Raw genomic sequence first — 25,520 nt, 5'->3', positions numbered from 1 at the left:
CTTGTGTATGCCAGTTGTCTTGAACCGCTGATCTACACACCTTAGACCGTAACTTTTTTACTGTTTGTTGTACTGTTAAAATCACAATTACGTTTTTTAAAATTTACAAAACATTATTTTAGGAGGGAGAAAGAAAAAAATTGCAGATATGGCTCTGGCTGGAAATTGGAATCCGATCCGTCTGCCAAGTAATCATACAAACAATACATAAAAATCCCCTGCAAGCAAGCGCACAATGTATATGTTGTCTGGCCATTTGACAAGTGCAAACATCTGAGACTAACCACGCTCTAAACGCACGCGCGCGCGCGGTAGAAAAGGTAGGAATCGTACTTTGTATGAGCTTTAGATTTCGCGTGTGAGACTTCTGAAACGCGACTCGTGAGCCGACCTAAATCCAATGCGCAGGCGCAGTATTCAAACGCAACGTTTGTGCGGGGCGGTGGTGTGAACTCGCGGACACTTTTCAATCAATAACATCCGGCCGCCGTAGCTGTGGCGGCAATGGAAGCCACAGGTTCTGGACAGAATGAGAGGCGTCGGCCTCCCGTTGCTTCTGTTTTGGTTCCCTGCAATCACCGGGCTGCGGGTCTTTACGAATAGCTGGGCGGTTCGAATCCCAGGGGGCCCGATGGAGGCGAGCAGAGTGGCGCGTAGACATGGGTTCACACTGCAGGGACAGGTGAGTCACCTTGGCTAGGAAGTTCGGCCTTGCCATGCGTAGACTTTGGGATGGACCAACTGTGGGTTCTGGGGACGCTGTTTTCTGTATTTGAATTGTGCTATACGTGGCTGGCCCTAGACTTTGCGCGTCCAGCTGCGGCAAATTAAGTACGGGGCACCTTAATTTGCATGTGATAACATCACAGGAAGTGACATCACACGATAAAGACCACTACATATGTAGGCAGCAGCGAAAGCATGGTAAGCCTTCCGAATTTCCAATGACTACACTATGAAAGTATAAAAGGTGCCCACCCTTTAAGCCCAACAATTTATAATGAAATATTCCAATGAAAACAAAATTCCGAACATGAGATGCAAGCTTTAATGGCACTATTATGTGTTCTTGTGGGTAAGTGTCTGCATTGGAAACATGACAACCTAGTGCATACATGCCAACCCTCCTGATTTAGCGGGAGATCCGAATTTTCAGTTAAAAATATTGCTATTTTTAACTGTCTCCCGTCTAAAATCATTATAACCCCAATGCAGTCTTATGGGAAAACTGCATTCTCCCGATTTCTGTTGTGAAATCTCCCTCTCAGGAGCTCCACAATGTTGGCATGTCTGCTAGTGTGAACTCCTAGTAGCTGAAAACTTGAGCAAGCACATTTTTTTAATACTGCCATCCAGAAATACAGGACCAGTGTTGCATCTACCCGTTGAAAAAAGTGAGCTGACGGTGTCCACCCACATGTATCGACCTGTCCCCTGAAAATTAGTACATGTCCAGAACCAGATAAAATATCCCCACCAGTCTCCAGGATGACAACATCTCTTGTCACATCCTTGGTAAATATTCATGGCTCACTTGTATGCTTCATATATAATGTGAAGAAAATGTTACATTCTACTTAAACACTTTTTGGCTTGGGAAATATAAATATGTGGAAATAAGGCAAATAACTAAAACGGTTTAGTGCAATATGATCTTGCTGTGGAAGGCACAGATTTTAGGCAGCTAGCTGGTGAAATAGCTCACTAGATTGAGAGCTCGCTGTTACAATATGCGTGTGATCTGCAGGTCACAGGTTCAAATCCTGCATGGCCAACTCGCCTTTTATCCTGCCCAGGTTGATAAACGAGTAGCAACTTCTGTTCAGTGATGGCTCAGGTCTAGTTGATACGAGTATGTGTTCATGATTGGTTTTCAAGAAAACTCTGTTTTATAAAGGTGACTTTTACCCAAATCATAAACAGCTTGATGAATATATAAATCATCACAGAAATATCTTAAGCAACAATAGTATAATTTTAAGTCCCCCTCGCCCTCCTTTAGAACGGAGAATTACAAGTTCCAGAATGCAAAGTAAGGCAAGTCTAAAAAAGAATTTTGGGCTTTGCAAATGTACTTTCAACGCTTAAATATACTCGGCAAAAGCTACAGATAGTCTGCTTATTAGTTCATGCAGGCATCCTGCTTATTAATAAAGTGTGACGAAACCGCTGCTAGATTCCGCTTAAATACAAAACCTGGGTGTGGGGGTGTGCGTGTGTGTGTCAAATAAAACAAATAATGACGATAATAGTAACTTTATTTTGTCTTGATACAATGCACATAACTGGAGCGTTGTCTGCTTTCTGAAGCAAAATGCAAATTGCCCCACTACCATTTCTTATTAATGAAGTTGTACACATTAACAAAGAGATGTTAAGCATTTAAACACCCCAGGAGACTGCTGCAGAGCTGTATTTTGTAACCACACTGCCGAGGGAAGGTTTCCATTCATGTGCCTGTGCTGTGGCTGTCTCCTCACTTCTACAGCAACTGCCCTGCAGTGGCAGCAGGGCAGGGTCAAAGGGTACATGTGCATACCTGACAGGACATGACGTTTCAGCAGAGAGAGGTGGCTTTTTAATCGTCTGCAATTAAGGTTCAAACTAAAATACTTGTGTATTGTATTCAGCCTTGTTCCACATTAAACTGTAAATATAGACAATGTCTGGTTATGGAACGGAGGCTACCAGGTTCACACAGTTATACAGTCCCAGCATTTGGATGCCATACGATTGTCAGCATGGAGAGGTTGCTCCGCCATAACGGCTTGGAGAGGTAGCTCAGCCATAACTGGGCTGGTGAGCATTAACTGTCTGGGTGTCTCCACAACACCCACGTGAGACCCAGCCCAAGAAGCTGCTCCCTTTGACACCCTGGAGAAAGCTGCCGGCACCTTCTCCAGGGCAAAGGAATCCTCTCCGGGAGGGCCGCTGGGAACCTGGTGATCGAAAGGCAGCCCTAACATGACAAAGATACTCTCACAAGGGTGCTTATCACTGGAGTCCTTATGTAGCAGGCAGATATGGGAAGGTAGAGAGTAGCCAAGAGGAGAAGGCTAGGCCGAGAGGGGTACCACCATTTTGGGATGCTGCTAGGGCTCGCTACGCTTTAAAAAAAAAAATAATTTCTTAAAATATCGTGGGTCATGCCAGACTCCAGCCTCAAAGCGCATGACTGGGTATTGAACTTGTGGTGCTTGGCGTTGCCTTGTTTCCATGACAAGTGCATTGCTCCCAAGCTATTCTTCTGGCCCAACCTCCTGCCCACTTCCTTCAGACAAAGTACTTTGGGTATGACATCTGAAAGCAAAGTACACCTATTATAGCAGCTTGGATTGGACCCCCTGACAACAGGCTTTCTTGGGACCAATCCACTGTAGCATTTTGCCCTTATAAGGGAAGCACACACTGCCCTTAGTTGATTTAGTCTTTGGACTTCAAGACCAGCATGAATCACCTGGAGCTCTGTTGGGGATGCATCCCATTCCAAAGTCCTCTGCCATAGAAGTGAAGACGGAAGCTTTCAAGATAAAGGAAAGCTCTTCTCCCTACCCACCTCATGGGCACGGTTGGGGCGACACTGCTGTGGAGCAATATCTCTCTGCTGGCTGTGCACTGGAGCCAGGATCCTGCTCGCTGGAGATGAAGGGCCCATTGTAGGTGCCAGATAAACTTCCTGAGGTGGTAGAACTGAACAAAGGAATCACCTTGCCACTGGAGGTCCTGGAATGCGGCTTCACATAACTCAGAAACCCAGAAGCAGCTTGGAACCCTGTTTTTCCTCTTCCAGACCCATTAAAGCTGGCATGGCCAGGCTTGATTCTGCGAGATGCTGCAGGATGCGCCTTACTACTTGTGGCAGTCAACATCTTTGAACTGCTTACCTGCTTCTTTCAGATGTCTGGACTATGTAAGGGATCAAGAGTAAGACTTGGACACAGTGGCAGCTTTCATGTTGGTTAACGACTTTTATTAATAAAATAAAAGAGGGGTTTGGGAAAATCCTACTTATCCCTAACTCTAGGCGGGGTTTCCCGCCTCAACAAAACTAAGTAACATCTGTGTCAGAGTGTCCAAATCAAAAGAGTTCTCTGTCCTGTGTCCCAAATTCTAAGCTGACCCTCACACACGAAACTCAATATAACTTGAAAATGGGGATATTATTTAGCTGAGCACCTGCAGCTTCTTTCCAAGTTCCAAGCACAAAGGGTCGAAAAGAAAACCAATAAATGTCCATCAGAAAGGGTCTTTCCCTTCCCCAAGATTTCTAAGCTTTCTCAATGTCACTTTTAATATACTTCACGCTCTCAAGGGGGACGGACGACCCTGCCCCTGAGTTTCCTTCAGTTTCACAGTTCAACATTGCTCACACTCCAAAGGGGTATGGTTCGTGCCTTTGAGACCTCCTTCACATCAGCAGTTCACACGCAGTGGACTCTTCCCCTTTTCCTCCAATGCCTGGTTTACTCTCCTGCCAGGGCTTTTTCAAGCGATTTTAGTATTGGGGTGCAAATTTACAATTCTCGTCATGAATCACTTTCTCTTGCATCCAGTTAATTATAATTATACATTTCATACACTGGGTCAGTGACCCATTCTTAGCAGTTGTTAATGTCCCAGCATCCTTGTTTGGGCTCCCTTGATGGGTGAACGGTACGCAGCATTCGCACTGAAGCGTCCCGCTATCCCAATCTCTTTCTCGGGGCATACCGATCTCCGTTGGCGGCTTCGACATCCCTCGCGTCTCACCGTTCTCTCTGCAGCCTGCTCGCTGGCTGTGAGTTTGTTTTATCGGCTCCTGTGTTCCTGTCTGGCCTCATTCCTCACGTGTCAGCTCCTGCTGCCTGACTTCCCTGGATAACGCTCTCTTAATGCTTTTCTGCTCCGGTCTGCAGCCTGCTTTCCTCCGGTGTACCAACCAGTGTTGGGGAGAGGCGAGTCTCTTGCTCTGTTCAAGTGAGCCGTATTTGAATGTCCTGGCACCTGTTGATCTTCTCCAACTGCTAGAATGCCGTTTGCTTGTAGTGATCTTCATTACTCCAGCATCTTCCTCATCTCAGTATTATTAAGTAGAGGGGGATGTAAGAAAGGTTGGCGATTAGTTATAGTTGGAGATTCTCTATCCACATTACAATATGCCATATAAGAATGGGGGTAGGATAAATGTGAGTTATCAAGAAAACCAGGTAGAGGTTTGTTTTGATCTAACCACTTTACTCTGCCTTGCCGGAGTTATCCTCCCCATGTGTACCTCCCGCAGATAGCCATCCCCAGTGTCAGTCAGGTAGCTTCTGCCTTCCGCTGCCCACGTAAGGGAAGCTTCCCTCCAGGGAAGCAGTGATGCCATTGCTCGATTCATCACATCACTGACTTGAACCAGTGAAGCAACTCAACTGCCGCTCGTTGCTATGGAGGCACCAAACTCGGCCCATTCCAAGCACTGACTTGACCCAATAGAAGCATTGTTTCAACCTGACTCTAAAGCTGTCTTGAGCAGCTGTAAGCCATCGACTAGCCTTTCTCAAATCCAACTCACCCCTGTGGATGCATCAGGTCGACCCGACTCGAACTGTTGAGACCCAACGACCCGTCTCAAGCACCTACTCAATCCACAGAGAGCCCCGATTTGAAGCCTATTCGACGCTGACTTGATACGTGAACAATGCAACTCCTCCCACTCAACACAATCTCAACTGGAGGAAAGTGCAGTGAGGCCTGGTTTCGATTCTGTTGAACGCCCAAGACAAGAAATTGAGACCCCTTTTCCCCAGGTCCATCTTAAAGGACCTTAGTGACTTTCTAAGCACCCCTTCTTTAACTTTTAAAGTCCTATAACCTTGACATTGCTGCTGAAATCGATTGCCTTAGAATTCCTGCGTATTAACCTAAAGTGCCCTTTATTCACAAAGTCTTCATTCTCTGTGTTTCCTTTACAGGGAAGGCCATTGATGCCAAAATGTCGCCTGACGTACTCCAGACGTTCTGCAAGACCCCAGAGCAATATCTGAGGAGCTTCAGAGTGCTCACTAAATGGGGAATCAAACTTTTGAAGACTTTGCACAGTGCACAAAATGTGCACTTGCCACTAGTCATTGGCTAGTAATATAAGAATCTTGGCAAGTAAGAAATGGTGTGGTGTGTGCATGTATAGAATTGAGGTGGCAAGTGACTCTTTTCTGACTGGCTAGTACCTAGCAACTTACATTTGTTGCCCCGGACACTTTTTTCCATAAAGTATTAGAATGGTGGGTCACTGGTAACAAAGTTGACACATTTTGATTTGATAGCCTGTGGGTATGTCCTAAAGAATTGTGAGGCAGAGGTAAAGCAGCATCTAGTGGATAAGTCTGTTGCAGACCCTAGGTGGCTTGCAAGGGCTGATGATAGGTATGCGAGTACTCGTGTCCAGAAAAAAGCTCAAGCGAGCACACACAAAGCAGAGGCTGATGATAAAAGTAAACATAAGGAAGGTAAATACAATGGTTTTAATCCTTCTTTCATGAAAGTTACCCAAAAAACAGAAGGGGAAATCCCATACAAATGGCTACCTCTAGTACGGAGTCACCTGCACCCTTACAGCTAGAGTATTCTTTCCTGTGTGAGGGACTTGACCCATAGGAAGGGAGATCTGGACTGCCAAAGTAAGGCCAAGCAGGCCATTGTGGTCGCTGCTGTCGTGGAAGATGCCATAGTCAGTGTGGGCACCTTAGCAGATGAAGTCCCATTATTTATTTGTTTATTTTATCTATTTGTTTCTTACGTGCCAAAAGCACTGGATAACCTGGGAGCAGACATGAAGGGCGATTATTCAAATAGGGTAGTTTTTTAATAGTTTGCAGAAGGGCAGCAAAGTGTCTTGTCACAATGCTTGAGGAAGGGCATTACAAGCTGTGGCGGCAAGGAAGGGAAACCATCTTCCATTTCCCCGGACACGGTTAGGTTTGGGACACACCAATAACCGACTGTTGCTGGATCTGAGCAGTCTCTGTGGATGGTAGTTAATTAGTTTCTTTTTTCGGTAGGAGGGAGCTTTACCAGAAACACACTTGTGTATCAGGGTGACGCGTACTCTAGAGTTTACAGGGAGCCAATTGATTTTTTTTTTCCTGTGCTCAGAAATGTGTTCCCTGTGGCCCAAGTTTTTTCTTTTCTTCCAAATTATCTTTATTAAATATTTTCGGAATAAGAGCAGAGAATCGTAAAAGCAGCACAAATAGTACCTTACACTTGAGTCTACTCATGCTTTATTAGAAGCAAATGAACAAGGATAACGGTTACAACCCCCCCCGCCAAAAGGACATAGCGAGGCACCGATATCGAGAAGAAAAAAAAAGGGGGGAGAAAACCCAAGAGTTTGCAGAGTTTAGGGAACTCGGGGGAGGGGGGACTTGTGGGGGTAGTGGGGTAAGCTGGCGGATAAAGCAGTCGTCAGTTTTGTTTGCCTCCAGGAAGGGAGCCCATTCCATTTCTCTCCTGGGCGACAGTCCATGAATGGCCCCTGTAATGTTCTCCATTTCATAGAGCTCTCTGGCTATCCTGACCCAAGCTTGTTCCGAGGGGAGGCTTTTAGCCTTCCAACTTATCGTGTGACACACCCTGGCAGCGAGCAGTAGGAATCGAGTCATGTGGGGGACTTTACTCAAACGACCCTCTTCTTCTTCTAGGCTGAAAAGCACTAATCTGGGGTCTAGAGTCCTGGGAACTCCCTCCACGCTCCCTCCACGCTCCTAATCCAAGCCAGCACTTGGCTCCAAAATAGTTGCACCTTTGGCCAGGACCCCCACATATGCCAATAGTCTGCAGAGCTCCCGCATTCCCTCCAGCATTTAGGGCTTGTTTGAACATTTTAGAGAGTTTCAAAGGGTCGTACTGCCACCTGTGCAACAGCTTGATACCATGTAGTTTGTATTGCGGTGCGGTTTATGTCTTCTGCGCTTCCGTGCACATCCTTACCCAGAGCTGCTCTGTCATTAATGGGCCGAGGTCTTGCTCCCATCTTCTCCTCAAACCCTCAAGATGACTTAGCTTTTCTGCTATCAGTGAACCGTAAAGGCGTGAGGTGAGGCCTTTGCTTGATTGGGCTTCGTTAAGTATTCGTTCAAAGGCATTGAGGCTTCTTTGCAATTGGAGCAGTAAGCACCCCTTTTAGTTGGAGGAACATAAACACACCCATCGGGCCCTGTTGAAGACTGTCTTCTAGCTCCTGAATCGTTATACATCCTCCCCCTTTTATAAGTTGCCCCACTCTTTCGAGACCTCCTTCAAACCACCCCTGGTATCTGTTCGGGTCCTGATTTTTATCTCTGACCGGAGGAGCCCAGATGCAGCTCATTGGTGAGGGCCAGTTTGTTAGACCCCTCATTTCTCTTTCGTTCCCCAAAATCTTCATGAGGGGCCTCATTGCCTCATGGCTCAGGACACTCTTGGGGAAAGCCTTTTCTGGAGCCCATAACCATTCGCCGAGGGTCACTGGCCTAAGTCTGTAGTTTTCGATGGCCACCCACTGCTTCTGCTTGTCGCCTCTCAGGTGTGGAGTGAGAGCACAGAATTGCGCTGTTCTGTAATACATATAAGGGTCTGGCAGTCCTACTCCACCCTTCTCCTTTGGCTGGATTAGGGTGTCGTAGGCTATGCGCTGCTTCCTCCCCTGCCAGAGGAATTTCAGGAATATATCTCGCAGTTCCACAAAGTGCGCTTTGGGGAGAGAGATGGGTAGCATGGGATAGTGGTATAAAAGTTTGGGCAGAATCAGCATTTTAATTGCATTGAAACGGCCCAGCTAGGACACTGTCTTTTCTCACTTCACGCACCAGCGGTGGCAGGTTGGCTTTATATAGGTCTTCGCAGTTTTTGTGATTTTATTCCCCAGATATTTCAGTTCCTTTTGTGTCTTGGGTATGTCCCCAGCTCACGTATTTTCTTCTCTGGGTCTCATTGGGGATTTATACGCGAAGAGTGATGACTTCTCTGTTCACCTTGAGTCCCCAAATTCTTTCATTGCGGCTATAAGAGAGGGAATCGATGTGTTGGGGTCGGAGATGTAAAGCATGATGTCATCGACAAACAAAGGCTAATTTATATTCAGTGTCCCCAATAGTAACTCCCTTGATGGACGGATTGTTCCTTATCGTGTTGGTCAGGGGTTCAATTGATAGAGCGTAGAGAAGAGGGGATAGGGGACACACCTGTCTGGTTCCCCTGGATAGGCTGAATTCCCCCGAGAGTTGATTGTTCACTGCCACTCTAGCTTTGGGGTTGCTATAGATTGCCTTTATTCCCCAGAGAAGGAGCTTTTCGAATCCCATCCTCTCAAGAGTGGCCCAGAGGAAAGCCGACTCAACCCGGTCGAAGGCCTTCTCTGAGTCGATACTTAGGAGTACGTGGTCCCCTGCCATTCTTCTGGAGTGATCAATAATATCTAAAGTTTTTCTCATGGCATCCGACCCTTGTTTCCCTTTGATGAAGCCCCCCTGATCAGGGTGAAACAGGCGGGGCATTACGTCCTCCAGCTGAGTGGCCAGCACTCTCGCGTAGATCTTGGCATCTGTGTTTAAAAATGATATTGGCCGATATGATTTACATGAGGTGGGATCTCTTCCTGTTTTCGGGATCACCACCACTTGTGCTAGTGAGAATGAGGGTGGGGCATGACCATTTTGCGGATATGGTCAAAACAGTTTGGCTAGGTGGGGGGATAGGGTTTTGGCAAAATGTTTACAGAAGCCCATAGTGTAACCGTCCTCACCTGGGGCCCCAGCGGGAGGGAGGCGTTTGATTGCTGCTTCGACTTCGAGGGGTAATAAGGGACTCCAGGAAGGTGCCCTCTTCTATCGTGAGATGTGTTAGCCCAGCCTTCTGTAGGTATTCCCCCATCTCCACTCCATCCCTGCCCCCTTCTGAGGAGTAGCATTTGGCGTAATATTCTGCAAATTGGTCGGCTATTCCTTCCACAAGAGACCCGACCTCCCTCTTCCCTTTTAATCCTATCTACCCACCTCTCTGAGCTCTCAGTCTGTTTGCCAGCATCCTATCGGCCTTATCCCCCTTTTTATAAAACATTTGCTTTAACAGCGTCAACCTTTTCAGAACCTCATCTTTGCCTAAGGCTCTCAGTTCTTCCCTTTTGCGAGCAAGCGCTTCAAGATGTTCATCCTATATGAGCCCAGAGAGTGGAGCCTTTCTTCTAGACGAGCGATGTCCGCCCTTATTTTCTCTTCCTACAATTTCCTTTACCTTTTTCGCAAGGCTCCTTGTTTCATCAGGTGCCCCCTCCAGACTGCCTTGCCAGCTTCCCACACCGTTGTTAGCCCTACCTCTCCACCCACATTTATCTGAAAGTATTCCTGGAGCGCCTTATTCAAATCTTGTGAATAGAGCTTATCGTTTAAGAGGAATTCATTGCATTTCCACTTGGTTAACTGCCTTCTGTGCCACTCCGTTTCTATTGTTGCCACAACCATATCGTGGTCAGACCATCCTACGTGGCGAATCCCACTGCTTTTGATCAAGGGTACATCCCCCCCCTAGCGACCAGTAGGAAATTTATTCTTGTAAAGGTCCCGTGGACTACCGAACAAAACGTGAACCCCTTAACCTCGGGATTTATCGACCTCCACACATCCGCCAGGTCCACCTCCACTAAGGTCTTCTGAAAATCGCCCATTTCACCTTTTTGGGGGATCCTAGTGACCGCTTGAGTGGTTTGCCTGTCCATTTGAGGGATCATCCAAGTATTAAAGTCTCGCCCCCCCCCCCAATAATATATCGCCCCTGGCGACTATGTCCCACGTTTTTAATAATGCGATAGCGTTGTTCTGGACTTTGTGAAGTTTCATGGTATTACCTTTGGTTGTGTCCCCTAGGAGCGCATTACAGTAGTAGTGTCAGGAGAGGATCGTTGCTCTGGCCAAGGTTTCGCAATTCTTCTCACAGATGAAGGGTTTGACTTGCCTGAGCAGCTTCAGATGGTACTGCGTGGTCTTTACTAGGTTGTTAACCTGGGTATCAGAGCTCAGAGAGGAATCAAGTAGGTGCCCAGGGTTTTAACCTTGCTCAGAGTCGGAATGGCACAACGGTCAATATTCAAATTAGCGTAGCAAGGGTCTAATTTAGATCTGGCGCACTGTGGGCCGAAGAGTAGGAGCTCGGTCTTGTAGTTGTTTAGACACATTTGGTATAATCTAAACATGACCAGCAAAGAACGTCACGCAGCCCACCGCGGTTCATCTCAGCAATGCCACGGACAAGAAAGACTCATGAGCTGGGATAAAGAGAGGGGGGTAGGGGGGTAGGACATTAAACCATCCTTCACTGGAACGGAACACGTTGATGTTGTTGAAGCAAGGTTAAAGTGTGACGAAGTAATGTTTTGATGTGACTATGAATGCATAATATGCACCCACCTGTATGTTCATTTCCAATGTTAAAATCAATAAAATTCAAGTTGAAAGACATTTGGTGCACGGTCATCCACTGCTTAACCTCAAGATAGATGGTATTAAGTTTGGTGGAGTCAAGATCATAATCGCCATTCAGAGTAAGTAATAGTTGAGTGTCGTCTGCGTAATTGGAGAATTGGGCATGAGTCTCAGCCAGTAGATCACACACTGGCTTTGTATATACGTTGAATTGCGCTGGGGAAAAGTTAGCTCCCTGGTGAACTCGGCAGCAGAGAGTAACAGGATCTGAGCAGGAACCACCCTAGTGTACTGCCGAATCCCTGCAGGATAGAAAGGAGCGGATCCATATTACTTGGCGAGAGCAACTACCAACCCTTTCGAGTGTTGGCTGGGGCCTCAATCTGGAACAGCCTCCCTGAAACTTGAGGAGAACCGTCTCCGTTTCCGGAAGCACCTCAAGACCTTCCTCTTTGCTTCTGCTGCCTCTCCCCCTGTCCCCTGCTGAATTACTGACTGTAACTGTACGGATCACCTGTCCACCCTCTGATCTCGGGCCCAGGTCCCTCCCCCGCCAGTTGCACACCTGCACTGCCTCCCGGGCAACACCTGCACTTGGGCGCTGTTTCTGTATCGCTACAGTCCCCTAACAGCTCTTGATACTTGATGTCTGCACTTACCCCTGCACTTGCCACAAGCTGGCCGCACTTTTTACCTATTGTTCTTATTTATTGTTGATCCTATGTATTGCACTGCCCCTTCCCCCCCTGCACTTTTTCCCTTTCCCTTGCACTTGCTCGATCTCAATGTCACTTGGCCTAGTAAGATCGTTGTCTTTGTCTTCCCTCTGTTCTCCCTCCCTTGCCTCGTCGCGCCTTGAAACACTTGTGTATATGTGCGTTATAAATGCTGTATCATATCATTAGAAGAAGGATGTCTTGGTCTAGCAGATCAAATGGTGCTGATAGATCCAGCAGCAGTCCGCACCTGTTGTTGTCGACCTTATCAAGCATATTGTTTTGGAGGTCCAGTAGGGCACTTTGAGTACTATGACGAGCCCTGAAACCGGACTGCCTAGGATGTAGGATGGAATTATGATCCAGAAAGACTTGAAACTGCATGGTGGTGATTTTGTCCACTATCCTCAGAAGAAATAAGGGATAGGTCTGCAGTTGGCGGTATCTTCTGGACTAAGCCCAGCTTCCTTGACGAGAGGTGTAACAGTCAGACCCTCCAGAAAATTGCGGCATGAAATGGAAAATATTGCGGCACAAAAAAGAAAAAAATTGCGGCACCCAACTGCGTTTTTTGCGGCATTTTCTAACGTTGAAAAATATATCATTTAACATCTTTTTTAGCCTAAAACCAAGTAATTGCAAGGCTTTTGTTAGTGAGGAACAAAATGTGTTCTGTCTGGCTGGGCTCTGTAGGACAGCCAGGTCGAGTCACCACAGCCTAACATTTTGGATTGTGGTGGGGGAAGGGGGATACAGCCTGATGAGCTCCAAGGAAATGGTGCTATGCCACTACTTCCAGCAGACAAGTGGAAAGCAAATAAACAGATAGGCTTGAATTCAAAAGTGTAACCCTGGTTGAAGCCCATAGGTTTGCTTTTCGCTTGTCCTATGACCCCAGGAGAGAGGGGGAACAACTCTACACTTCTCCATGGAAGGAATCCATGAGGCCAAGACACAGTGGCAATGCAGTGGCAGTAACTGCAAGCCCATAATACCTAGCCAAACAATGAACTCTCTTGGGTGGTCATAATTCCTTGGTTATGCCACCCACACTTGGTGACTAAACACACCCACAAACAGAAATGAAACATCACAAGACTACCAGGGGTCAAGTCCTACAAATTAAAGTGGGGGAGGGAACTCATTAACAAATGCAATGGCATGTGATGTCATCAGAAATTAACATATCAAGGTAAAATATGCATATATCATTAAATTGGCTTTGCATAACCACCAAAATTGCACAGGACGAATGGCATTTGCCTTTCATAAATTTTAACACCCAATTTTGTGCGTAATTGGTGTCATACAGCCCAGCCTTGATTCAAGGCTGGGCTGCATGATACAAACGCTCGTAGCTGTATTCGTTTCAAATTGCTTTACAATTATTGTAAAGCAATTTGAAACGAATACAGCTACGAGAGTCTTCAATTGGCATCATGCAGCCCAGCCTTGATTCAAGGCTGGGCTGCATGATACAAACGCTCGTAGCTGTATTCGTTTTCAAATTGCTTTACAATTGGTATCATGCAGCCCATGATACCAATTGTAAAGCAATTTGAAATGAATACAGCTACGAGAGTCTTCAATTGGTATCATGCAGCCCAGCCTTGAGGCTGGGCTGCATGATACCAATTGTAGACGAGCGTCAGGAAGCATTAAGTTTATGCTTTCTTTTCCGGCGCTCGACAGGAAAGTAATTTACTTTCCTGTCGAGCGCCGGGAATGAAAACAGTCCAGTGGCCTCTTTGGGTGCTCTGAGTTCGGGGCAGATGAGTGGACAGGCCAGTGCTTACCTGGCTAGCTTCACCAACTGTCAGCTCGGGCACTCAATGAGCCTTGGAGGTGCCTGGGGTCACAGCCAAATGCTGTGCATCTCCCAGGCCTGCGTGACCCTCCCCCAATCCTGGGCCTGCAACGCAGAGCCGAGGTGTTAACCCTCAAGCTGCTGCAATCAGCAGCCAGCTGTGTTCGCTCTAAATCATTAAATGAGCGTGAAAAAAGACACACTAAGCTAACGTGTCTTTTTTGCGCTCATTTAATGATTTATAGCGGCAATTGCGGGAAATGGCAAATTTTGTGATTTTTTTTTTTTGCAAATCGCAAAATCGCCATAAGGTGGATGGTCTGAACAGTTACCTCTTTGCTGCAATCCGGAACAATGTTTTGCTTGACTGAGGAGTTTATAAAAACTGGTGAGCAAAGAGGGCAAAAAGCATTTTATTGCTTAGGATCAGCTTAGTAGGTAAGACATCCCATGGGCAGGAGGTGGACGCATGTTCATGAGGGTATTCATTTTTTTTTTTTTTTTTAAATATTTTTTTATTTTCAAAATAAAACAATATAAACCAAACTTGCAGCATTATACATTATGAACTGTAAACATCAATTAGTGCCATGTTACTGCACTTCAAACCCCCCCCTCCCCCCAAGAGCTTATCAACCTTACAGTTCTGTGTACACTTGGTGTGGCCGGGCGTCGCCCCTCTCAGAAGCAGCAGGGTCCATTTCCGTGCCAAACAGTCCCGTAATTAACATTCTCCAAGCCGCCAGGTTGCCCACTCCTTCCTCCCCACAATTACCACACGCTTCCTGCCATACCACCGTTTCGGCCTCCGCCCACTTCTGCAGGTCCCGCCACCATATCTCTATTCTTGGCCCATGGCGTTGCTTCCAACTCATAGCTATCCTTCTCTTAGCAAGTACATACGCCAGGTCTCTCAGTTTCCCGAGATGTTTGGTGTTCCGTGGTCTAGGGAACCCTCCCAGGAGGCAGGCCCAGGCCGTGTCAATGCGTAGCAGAACCCCCTTATCTGCTAATTTCTGTGCCGCTTCCCCCCAAAAGCCTTCAATCACTGGGCAGGACCAGAACATATGTGTCATACCTGCGTCTTCTTCATCGCATTTCGGGCATGCTTGTCTACCTGCATTCGCAAACTTAGCTATTTTCTTCGGGGTCATATATGCTCTGTGCGTGATGTACAGCTGTATTTGCTGCAATCTGGCATTCCTGGACACTTTCTTATGGTATCCCATGGCCCGTTCCCACATCCCATCAGTCATCTGTGCCCCCACTTCTGCTTCCCAATCAAGCCTCAAATCCATCAAGTCCTTCCCCACCCGGGTCATCACCACCTCCTATAATCTAGAGATCTCATGCCCGCCCTCTGATATATCATATATCGTTCCGATCAGTGCGTCCGGATCTTCCGCTAGCACCGTCTCCGGCCAAGTCTTGCGGATGATCTGTACCAGCCTTAGATATGTAACATATTGGCCACCGTGCAGCCCTGTTTCTTCGCCCAGGTCTACGAATTCTCTAATGGCCCCATCCTGCCATATGTCTCCCAATGTGGCCAACCCAACCGATTCCCAATATGTCCTGATAATTTTCCTGAGCTGGCTGTCCCCCCTAGTTAGGGCGACCAGTGGCACATGCGGGGAACACGGGTACGGGTTCTCAATCAACTGGCACATTCTGCGCCAAATTTTCCACCCCAACAGCAACATACATGGGCATCCTTGCAAGTCCGACCTAGGGACCCAGACAACCTCCTTTAGATAAAACGGGGCGCAGTCCCTCCCAACCAGCCTAGACTCAGGAGTTTCCTCATCAGAGAGCCATTTGGTCACGTATTGCAGCTGGCCGGCCACATAATAGGCCTCAAAGTTCGGCAGCTTGATACCTCCCCTATCGTGGAAATTTTGCAGTTTCCACAAGGCTACCCTGTTGCGGATGCCGTGCCACAGGAAGTCCCTGCATACACTATCAAGTTTGACAAAGAACTTCCTGGGTATCAAGTATGGTATATTGCTGAAAAAGTGCAAAAGCCTGGGCAGGACCACCATTTTAAGCATCGCCCCCCGGCCCACCATTGCCAGCGGCAGCTTCTCCCAAAACCGCATACTATCGCGGATTTTCTTTACCGCCGCCTCGGTATTGTGCAAGTGTTCTTCCTTCACAGCATGATATACATCAATTCCGAGGTAGCGGAAAGACTCAGTTGCCCAGGGCACGGGCAACACCGGCAACCGTTCCAGAGGGACCCCAATGAAGCTCCCCAGTGGAAACATGCTTGATTTACTGGGATTAACCGCTATGCCGGACAACTCCGCATACTTTTCCATGACCTCCAAAATGTACTGGAGGTTTTCCTCCGGATACTTCAGGTACAACAACAGGTCGTCAGCATATAGGGATATCAAATGGTTCTCTCCTCCCACCTCGATGCCAACCAAGTCATATTGTTGTCTGAGGTACACCGCCAGGGGCTCCAGGGCCAATATGTACAGCATCGGGGACCAGGGGCATCCCTGTCTGGTGCCCCTGCTAAGTCGCCACCTTCTGGATATCACAGATCCTGTGCGCACCCTGGCCAGTGGCTCGCTGTACAGCAGTTTCGCCCACCTCACGTAGCCAGGCCCAAACCCGTACCCCTCCAAGGCCGCCAGCAACCACGGCCACCTCACTGAATCAAATGCCTTAACTGCATCTAGGGACACCACCACCATCTCTTCATCACTCCTGTTCCCCTCTTCAATCACCCGGTGAAGTCGCCTGTGATTGTGAGTTATATTCCTGTTGGGGACATAGCCCGTCTGGTCCGGGTGTATCAGTTTACTGATGACCCTTCGTAGCCTATTGGCCAGGACCGCCGTCAGGATCTTGCTGTCCTGGTTCAACATCGACAGCGGCCTATACGATCCACAGCTTTGTCGGGGTTTATTAGGCTTGGGGAGCGGCACTATCAGCGCTTCTCTGAGCGTTTCCGGTAACCGACCCTTCTCGAAAGATTCATTGAACATTTCTAGCATCGGGGGGAGTATCTCTGCCCCATACACTTTATAAAACTCACTCGGGAGTCCGTCCGTGCCCGGAGTCTTACAAGTGGGGAATCCCTTCACTACCTCCTCCAGTTCCTCTAGTGTAATAGGTGCGTCCAGCTCCTCTCTTTCTTCATCACTAATCCTGGGCAGCTCTATGTCTTCCAATGTAGTTCTGATCTCTGCCTGATATTCTCCCCCTATGTCCTCATACAGTGCTCTATAATAATCAAGGAAGGCTGCATTAACTCCTTCTTGGGTGTCTACCTCCTCTCCGTCCTCTCTAACTATCATCCTGATCGGGGGCCTAGGGGTTTCTCTCTTATACAACCATGCCAGTAGGCGGCCAGTTTTGTCTCCACCCGCATGCTGCCTCTCAACGTATTTTCTATAGTTGAGGTTACAGAGCCTCTCCCAAAGCTCCGAACACCGCTGCTGCAGCTCAGGTACTAGGTCTGCATCCCCTCCTGCCTTGCTACATTCGCGCTCCAATTGTCTCTCCGCCTTCTCTAGCTCCATCAGAACCCCACCCTGCAGGCCCTTTGACTTGGAAATAGCGTCCCCTCGTAACACAACCTTGAATGCCTCCCAAAGTGTACCAGCCGAATCTACACTGCCCGTGTTAACCTCAAAGTACCGCTGGATCGCCTCCCTGATGTCCTCCCTAAAAGCCGTGTCCCTAAGCGCCTCCGCACGGAGGCGCCATGTAGGTATCCGTGCACGAGGGCGGCCATACTGCCAGGTCAACACCAAGGGCGAGTGGTCCGACAGGACCCTCGCTTTATATTCAATTTGAGTGGTCGCCATCACCACTTCTGACGTGGCAAAGAAATAATCCAATCTCGTGTGTAGGCGCTGTGGAGCAGAGTAGTGAGAATACTGCGAGGTATCAGGGTATTTCAGTCGCCAAACATCCGCCAGCCCAAAGTCGCCCAGCAACGTCTGTAATACTCTGGCCGCCGGGGTGGGCCGATCAATCCTATCATCGGACCTATCTGCCCTTGGATCGAGAACACAATTAAAGTCCCCTCCCCAAATGATCGCTCCCCCCACACATGTGCCCAGACGGGTGCATAGGGTCCTGAAGTATGCAGAAGCATTCTGATTGGGGGCGTATGTGTTAATAATGCAAACCTCTCTATCCTCTACCAGGGCTCTGAGCATAACCAGCCTGCCCTCCGTGTCCACCTCCTGTCACGTGACTCTGAACGGAACGTGCGGTGCTACCCAGATTAGCACTCCCCTGGCATAGGCAGAGTACGGGGAGCCCACCACCATGCCACTCCACTTCTTCTCAACCAGTTCTAACTTGTGCCGGTTCAGGTGTGTTTCTTGCAATAGTGCAATGTCGATCTTCTGCCTTTTGAGGTACAACATAACTTTGTTCCTTTTTAAATAACTATTAAGTCCCCTGACATTCCAGGTGACAATCTTAAGGTCTCCCATGGCAAGTACGTTCCTCCCTGCCTCCCATGTAGCGACCCCCAACCGCCCTCATGACACAGATAGCGTTTCGGTCCAGTAACTCCTCATATAAGCTCAAACTCCCTTCAACTATATAAACAACCAAACCCCAACTTCCCTCCCCTCCCCCCACCCGTGCCTTCCCCAACATCACACACCCCAACTGCTGCCCAGCTCCAGCCTCAGAGCTCAGGCACCCCCACATCTAGCTCCGCAAGCACCGGTCGGTGATCGGAGCCCAGTAGGGTGAGGTCACCCTAACGGCCACCCAACTAAAACTATTGTGGGGTAGAGAGTATCGCCCCGCAAGGCTCCCGATCAAATAAACATTCACAATGTCTTGACAAATAGTGCAATCATCTGACCTTCTTTACCGAAGGTGTCACACCGACTATATTCAAGTCCCACGAGCCACGCCATCTTGCGACGCCATTTTACGATTCCAGTATCTCTTCCGGGCCCTTTCTGGGCCGAACTTCTGATTCCTGGGGGCATCCTTGCGCATCGAGCCATCCCATAGCATCCTCCGGGGTTTCAAAAAACAAGGTTTTATGTGCATGGAAGACCTTCAATTTTGCAGGATAGAGTAGCATATATTTGTGGCCTGCTTCTCTCAGCCTCCGCTTTACAGACCCAAAGTTCATGCGACTACGCTGTACAGTCAGAGTATAATCTGGATAAGCCGTGATGTTTGCCGCTCCCCTCGTGATCGTCCCTCCTTTACGGAAGTATTCCAGTATCCTCTCCCGGTCGCGGTAGTTAAGGATTTTGGCGATCACAGGCCTAGGCGGGTTCCCCGGAGGTGGCCTCCTAGTTAGGGCTCTATGTGCTCTTTCTACTGCAAATCCTTGAGATAGGGCCCCTCCAGGTATCTCCTGTAAGAACATGGATTCGATGTAATCCGTAGGGTCACGGCCTTCCACCCCCTCCGGTAGGCCCACGATGCGGATGTTGTTGCGACGGGCTCGTCCCTCTGCCTCCTCCGCTCTGCTCTCCAGGTTGCCCATCCTTTGTGTGAGGGCATGCAAGTCAGCCTTATGAGTGGCGCAATCTGCTGTATTCGGGCCCACTTCTTTTTCGAGGGACTCCGTGCGCTCCGCCAGGGCCCTGACATCTTGTCGTAGCAGATTAACGTCCTCTTGGACCTCTCCAACCTTGCGATCCAGTGCAATCTTCAGTTCAGTAACGGCCAGTTCCAGCTTTGATTCCCAGGCCGCCCTCAGTTCCACAATCGCCGCCAGGATTTCTTGGTTGGTGCACGAAGACGTCGTGCCACTCCCAGCTAGCGCATCCTTACTTTTGGTAGTGTCCTGGCTTGGGGGAGTTTTAGTGAAATCGTCTAAGGTAGGCTGTTTCACCTTCGGCCGCACCGGCCTGTTCGACATGGCTCAGGAAATCGATCGGTTGCTAAAGTAGCAAGTTTGTATTCAGTGCACCTTCACAGCTAGGCCACCGCACAACTCGCCTCTATTCCAGTCCCGGGCCCTGGTCGGCCATTTTGAGTCGCCCTTTGTTCGCGGAGTCTTTTAACTCGTAGCCACCGATCTCCGTCGTCGTTAATCCTATTCTCTCCAGAAGTTCACAATGCGTGGCCAATACCTTCACACACCATCGTGTGTATCGTCGGTGGTCAGCGATCCGTCGTACCGCACATATCTGCCCGGATCGTTGCAGGATCTCGGGAGCTCCTCCAGAACGCGTCCTCCTACATGGCTCTCGTAGCCACGCCCCCCGTTCATGAGGGTATTCATTAGTGCAGGAATGATTATAGCCTTGAAGGAGAAAGCTTGGGATTCTGCTGCCTGCTCCTGCTCCTCTAGCCTGGAGGTACTCTGGGTGGTGTAGACTGGGGGGTTTTGAGATCAGCTGGGAGTTAGATTTTATTTTATCCGAGGCGGCTACAATATTGTCTGTGACGGCTTGCTGTACCCTTGAAAGTCTTTTTTAAAGTGCATAGAAGTCTGAGATTTAACTTTTGGTTTCTCTAGCATTTTCAGATTTTTAAAGAGTTGTTTGGGGAAGTTCTTAGCTTTAACTATTTGTTTGTCTAGGAAGTTCTTCTTGGTGTCATAGATGGGTGTTTTGTAAGAGTTTTCTAAGGCCTTCCAGATGGCTTTGTGGTAGTCAGACACGTTCAGTTTGTCTTTTTCTTTTTGTGTTCTTCGAGTGTAGGTGTGAACCGACAGTTGCGTGAGCTCCCTTTCCTCACTATGATAGGCTCCCACCAATCAAAACTATCAAGCATGCAAGTCATATGCAGCTTATAGGAGGCTGCTAGGGCTTTGAGGCAGTCATCATCGGCGGTATCCCTAAGTATATCTCTAAGTAACTGGCAGTGATTTATTTAAAGTTCCTACTCAGGACTATCTTTAATGGCTTAGACTGTTTTTTTTAGCTCTTGAATTGGGTGAATTTGAAATTCGATGAACAAATGGTCAGACCAAATGCACGGCCCATTATTCTGAGTCCCAAGTTCCAGCTAATCACCCATTCTAGAATTTTGACCTTGTTATGAGTGGGGGCCTGGTTTAGTAAAATAAGGTAAGACAGACCGAGAGTGACCACAATCTGTGGGACACTCGCGTCTCCTGCACACCTGTTGCTACTGGATACCAGTCAATTTTTTAAGTACACAAGAGATTTTACAAGAAAGGTCCTTATAAGGAACAGCAGTTTAGTTTCAGATGTTCTAATTTTTCAAAAAAATGCTTCCATAGTATTACATTATTTGTTTTTGAAACCTCGAAAAGGGATGTCGACTGGGCGTGCCAATAATACTATCCCTAGTGTGACATCTACTGTACCCATCTTCACGCGCAGAGGTCCCTCAGATAGTTTTTTCCGCCATCATAGTCGGACGCAAGTTGCAGAGTTCCTTCTTTCTGGCGAACGCCTTTGATTATTAAAATTTAGACTTCTTTCTTTCCTTTCGACGGCCGTACCACCGCAAGATCTTCGGCGGTGGCTTTTGAGGACGGATTCATCATCGACAACAACTACTTGTACTACTACTACTACTACTACTACTTGGACTGCGGCCTACCTAGGCCTCAACGGGCCTCAGCCCTTGACAGTAGGTAGAGTGGGGGGAGGTCATATCTAGCTTCTCTTTAGAGAATGCCTGTTTCCCTATTTTTCCTTTTCCAACGCCGGGCTGCCATCTTTCCGTATTATGGAAAGCGCACCCTTTAAATGTTGTCCTTCCTGTAATAGGAAGTTTCCATGGAAGGACTCGCACAAGGTCTGTAATCTCTGTCTCCCCAGGGATTACCCCGAAAAACATTGCAAGTGTTTCAAACTATTTCAGCTCAAGACATTAAAGGCCCGTAAGACAAAGCGCTGAGCCCATCATGTAATGCATGCGGAAGCCGATATGGACGTGGAGGTAGCGTCCACCCATGGCAGTGTCCTAAGTGACACTCAGGGCGATCGGGACCAGACCGTTTCCTGCGTGCGAGTCGCTGACTCCATCAGGCAGGCGGATGGTCCTGCTACGGAGACTACACCCGGCAGCTCAAGCACACACATTGCACGCCACACAAGCACACCCCCCATGGCCATCGTGCTCGCATTCGCTGCATGACAGGCTCCAAAAAAAGACAAAGTTTATTCCAGACACCGCAAATAAATCTGACAAACCTTCAGGTGCCAGAGAATGTGCATCGAAAGACGCTTCAACAGCCCTTTCCAGTAGCTCCAAAATGAAAATTAAAAAACATGTCCCGGACACACTCCTAAAGTTGAAGGCGTCGATAAATTCAAAACCTTTGATGCCCCTATCCTCTGAATCATTTACCTCAAAATCTAAGGACACCTCTCTCTCCAGGGACACCCTATCAGGGGCCATGCAACATAAACAACCCTCTACATCAGAGAGTACCTCTACTCCTGTTCCATCAGGTTTTCCTAGCTCCACCCAATGGGCCCCAGAAAAGTTTGTCAAAATAATGCAAAGAATGTCATGCTTTGTAGACTTCTCTGACTGCCACACTGATCAACTTTCCAGCCTTCAACGGCCCTCACAAGAGGAGGCAGCTAAAGACCAACCTGTTGCCAATAAACCAGGATTAGACACCGTCCAGCCAGCACCTCGCAGGACGCATCCCAGGATCTTTACTATATTGACACTTCAGGCTCTCAAGATACTGGTTCACAAGGGGACCAATATGATCCTGACCAGTATTATGATGACGAGGACAATGACGTCTACATCATACAATCTCCGGACCATCATGACCAACCCGTGGCTGACTCCCCTGTGGATAATAGGCTACAGTACAATGAACTCCTCCTAAAAGCTGCCGAACATTTCAAAATTGATAAACAAGAGTCACAGATGGATAAAGGTTTTGTAGAAGACATTCTTGGGCATTGAATGTCTGCGGCACAGTTCATACCCCTCCTGCAGTTAATTCAGAGGCTCATTCAGCCTTCTCTACTCACCCCCAATCTTACAAGGGCAGTTAACCCCTTATTGAGAAAATGTTCAGGCCAGCCCCCTCTGACATCTTATGCATCAGGGGTCAATTAAAGCCTGACTCTCGTTACCATCACAAGAAAGAGGGTGGGCACACCTTTAGCCTCTGTTGATGCCTCTTCTGATAACGAGAGCAAAACGATTTATACATTGAGCAGGAAAGTAGCTTCCTCTGCTCCAAACCAAGTAAGAATCGTAAATAACACTACTCTCTTGGCTAGTTACAACTGTCATAAGTGCGATGAAATACTACAACAAATTGAAACCGTCCCAGAGCCATTTAAATCACATCTCTTGAACACAGTGGCTGAGGGTAAGCAGATGGCCAACTACATCCTGAATAATAACTTGGACGCTTCAGATAATGCAGGCCGTATAATAGCAGAGGGCACCCTTATTAAACGCCATGCCTGGTTAAGACCATCCAGCTTCAAACTGGAAACTCAAGCCACCCTACTCAATATGCCAAATGAACCTAATGCCTTATTTGGGAAAGCGGTCGAGGACACACTTAAAAGTGCTGAAGAAGAGTTAGACACCCTTATGTCCCTTGGACAACTAACAAGCCCTTTGTTCAAAGGGGCGCATTTAACAAACGCCGATTTCGAGGACAACATTCTCGATGGTCGTCTAGCTATAGTCAGGGTGGACAAATGTCATCTTGGGGTTCCTCGCAGGAGCAGTCCTCACCTCAGAATTTTCAAAGGGGGCCACAATAGGTCTACGAGTAGAGGCAGAGCCTCCTCAACCAGAGGCTCCACCCCCCAAAACAATGACGACCCGCTCCAGGTCCCCCTCCCATGCCTCTCCAGTAGGAGGTTGCATTTCTCAATTTACCCATGCATAGGAAGGGGATCACCTCAGACAAGTGGGTACTATCCACCGTGGCGTGGGGTTATTGAATAGAACTAATACAGAGACCATCCATCCACCAACCAAGACAGAGGCAAACAATGTAAGAAGAATAACGCATTCTGCTAGAAGAAGTCAAAGCACTAGCTGGAAAAGGACGCTATAGGAATCGTCCCGGCAAGTCAGGTAAACAAGGGTATCTATTCAACGTACTTCCTTGTGCCAAAGAAATACCTTACAATGCGCCCTGTGCTATACCTGTATCCTGCAAACACATATGTCAAGCCACAAAAGTTCTGAATGACAACGCTACAAGAAGGGATCCTGCTAAAACAAGGACTACATGGCAACATTGAATATGAAAGATGCATGCTTTCATATTTCAATGTTCCCAGCACACAGAAAATTCCTGCACTTCACAATAGCATATCAGGACTACCAGTTCAAGGTGCTCCCCTTCGGCATAGCCTCAGCTCGAATTGTATTAACCATGGTATTGGCGGTAGTGGCGGCGCACTCACGCAGACAATCTATCCCAGCGTATCCTTATCTGGACGACTGGGTGATAACAGGGGAATCCCCTCAAATTTGCAAGCAAAATACCCAGAGAACAATCAACCTTCTATTCCAATTGGGGTTTCCAATCAACGAGAAAAAATCAAGCCCTGTTCCAAGTGAAACTAAGCAGTTTCTAGGAGCTATCATGAAGAGGGGCTAGTCTTCCCCCTCAAACGAAAGAGTTCAAAACATGCTGCTGCAGATTACTCATTAACTCGCTGGTCACCAAATAACTGAACGCAAGGCAATGCGCCTTCTTGGGACTACGGCTTCATTCATTTATCTAGTTCCACATGCACGGATTTGCATGCGCCCAATGCAGGAGTAGTTAGCAAAACAATGGTCTCAGGCACGCGGTCAGTGGGACGTTCTAGTGGTTGTTTCGCTAAGCCTAGTACAAGCGCTACGCTGGTGGTTCAAGGAAAATCTGTTAAAGAGAAAACCAATCGACAAATCCACCAGTTCAATCGATACAACAGATGTCTCACTCTCCTCATGGGGAGCCCATTACCTTCACCACAAAGTGCATTGCCTGTGGACACACATCACAGCCCAAAACCACATAAAACGTTTGGAGCTACTAGCGGTACTTTAAGCCCTACAAGCTTTTCATCTGAATCTAGCAGGTCAGACAGTGCAAGTCCTCACAGACAGCACCACTGCCATGTTAACATAGACAAGCAGGGAGGCACACACTCTCTAAGTCTGTCCAGGCTATCCCAAAAAATTTGGAAGTGGGCACTCAAGCCGAATATGTTCCTAGTCTCTCACTCTCAACACGTTCAAGGGGAACTGAATGCTCTAGCAGACACTCTGAGCAGAAATCCGCTGTCATGGCCACAGGCCCCAGAACACAAATATCACACCATCTAGTGTTGGGGGGCAATGGGTCACTTGACTCACTTATGTCCCTTTGGGACCTATAAACACAGGGGCCCTGCCTGGACTCAGTCCTGGCGCCTTTGGCGCCAGGCTCATATAGAGATGTGAGCAGGAACACTTTATTTCAGTGCAGGAGTGCTTTTATTTGACAACAGTGCTTTTATTGGAGAACAGGTAAGATGCTTCTCCGAGATGGTTTTCGCTGGAGAACAGGTAAGCTGTTTCTCCGAGATGGTTTTCGCTGGAGAACAGGTAAGCTGCTTCCCCGAGATGGTTTTCGCTGGAGAACAGGTAAGATGCTTCGCCGAGATGGTTTGCTGCGAGACAGGT

The 25,520-nt window shown here is 47.9% G+C and overlaps 1 protein-coding gene across 1 annotated transcript in view; it reads left to right on the top strand.

Moving 5' to 3' along the window:
* Positions 1–441: 441 nt before the first annotated feature.
* PCSK4 (proprotein convertase subtilisin/kexin type 4) overlaps positions 442–25,520 on the top strand; it is a 1,746,539-nt gene continuing 1,721,460 nt past the window's right edge. The window contains exon 1 of the mRNA XM_069646705.1: positions 442–682. Coding sequence (XP_069502806.1) covers positions 530–682 — 153 coding nt within the window. The 5' untranslated portion in view covers positions 442–529. The remainder of the gene's footprint in view (positions 683–25,520) is intronic.

This window comes from Ambystoma mexicanum, chromosome 1p, assembly GCF_040938575.1.
Source record: "Ambystoma mexicanum isolate Mex_15411 chromosome 1p, UKY_AmexF1_1, whole genome shotgun sequence".
NCBI lineage: Eukaryota > Metazoa > Chordata > Amphibia > Caudata > Ambystomatidae > Ambystoma > Ambystoma mexicanum.
Note: the sequence above shows the minus strand (reverse complement) of the source record. Positions and strands in the feature narration are given on the sequence as shown.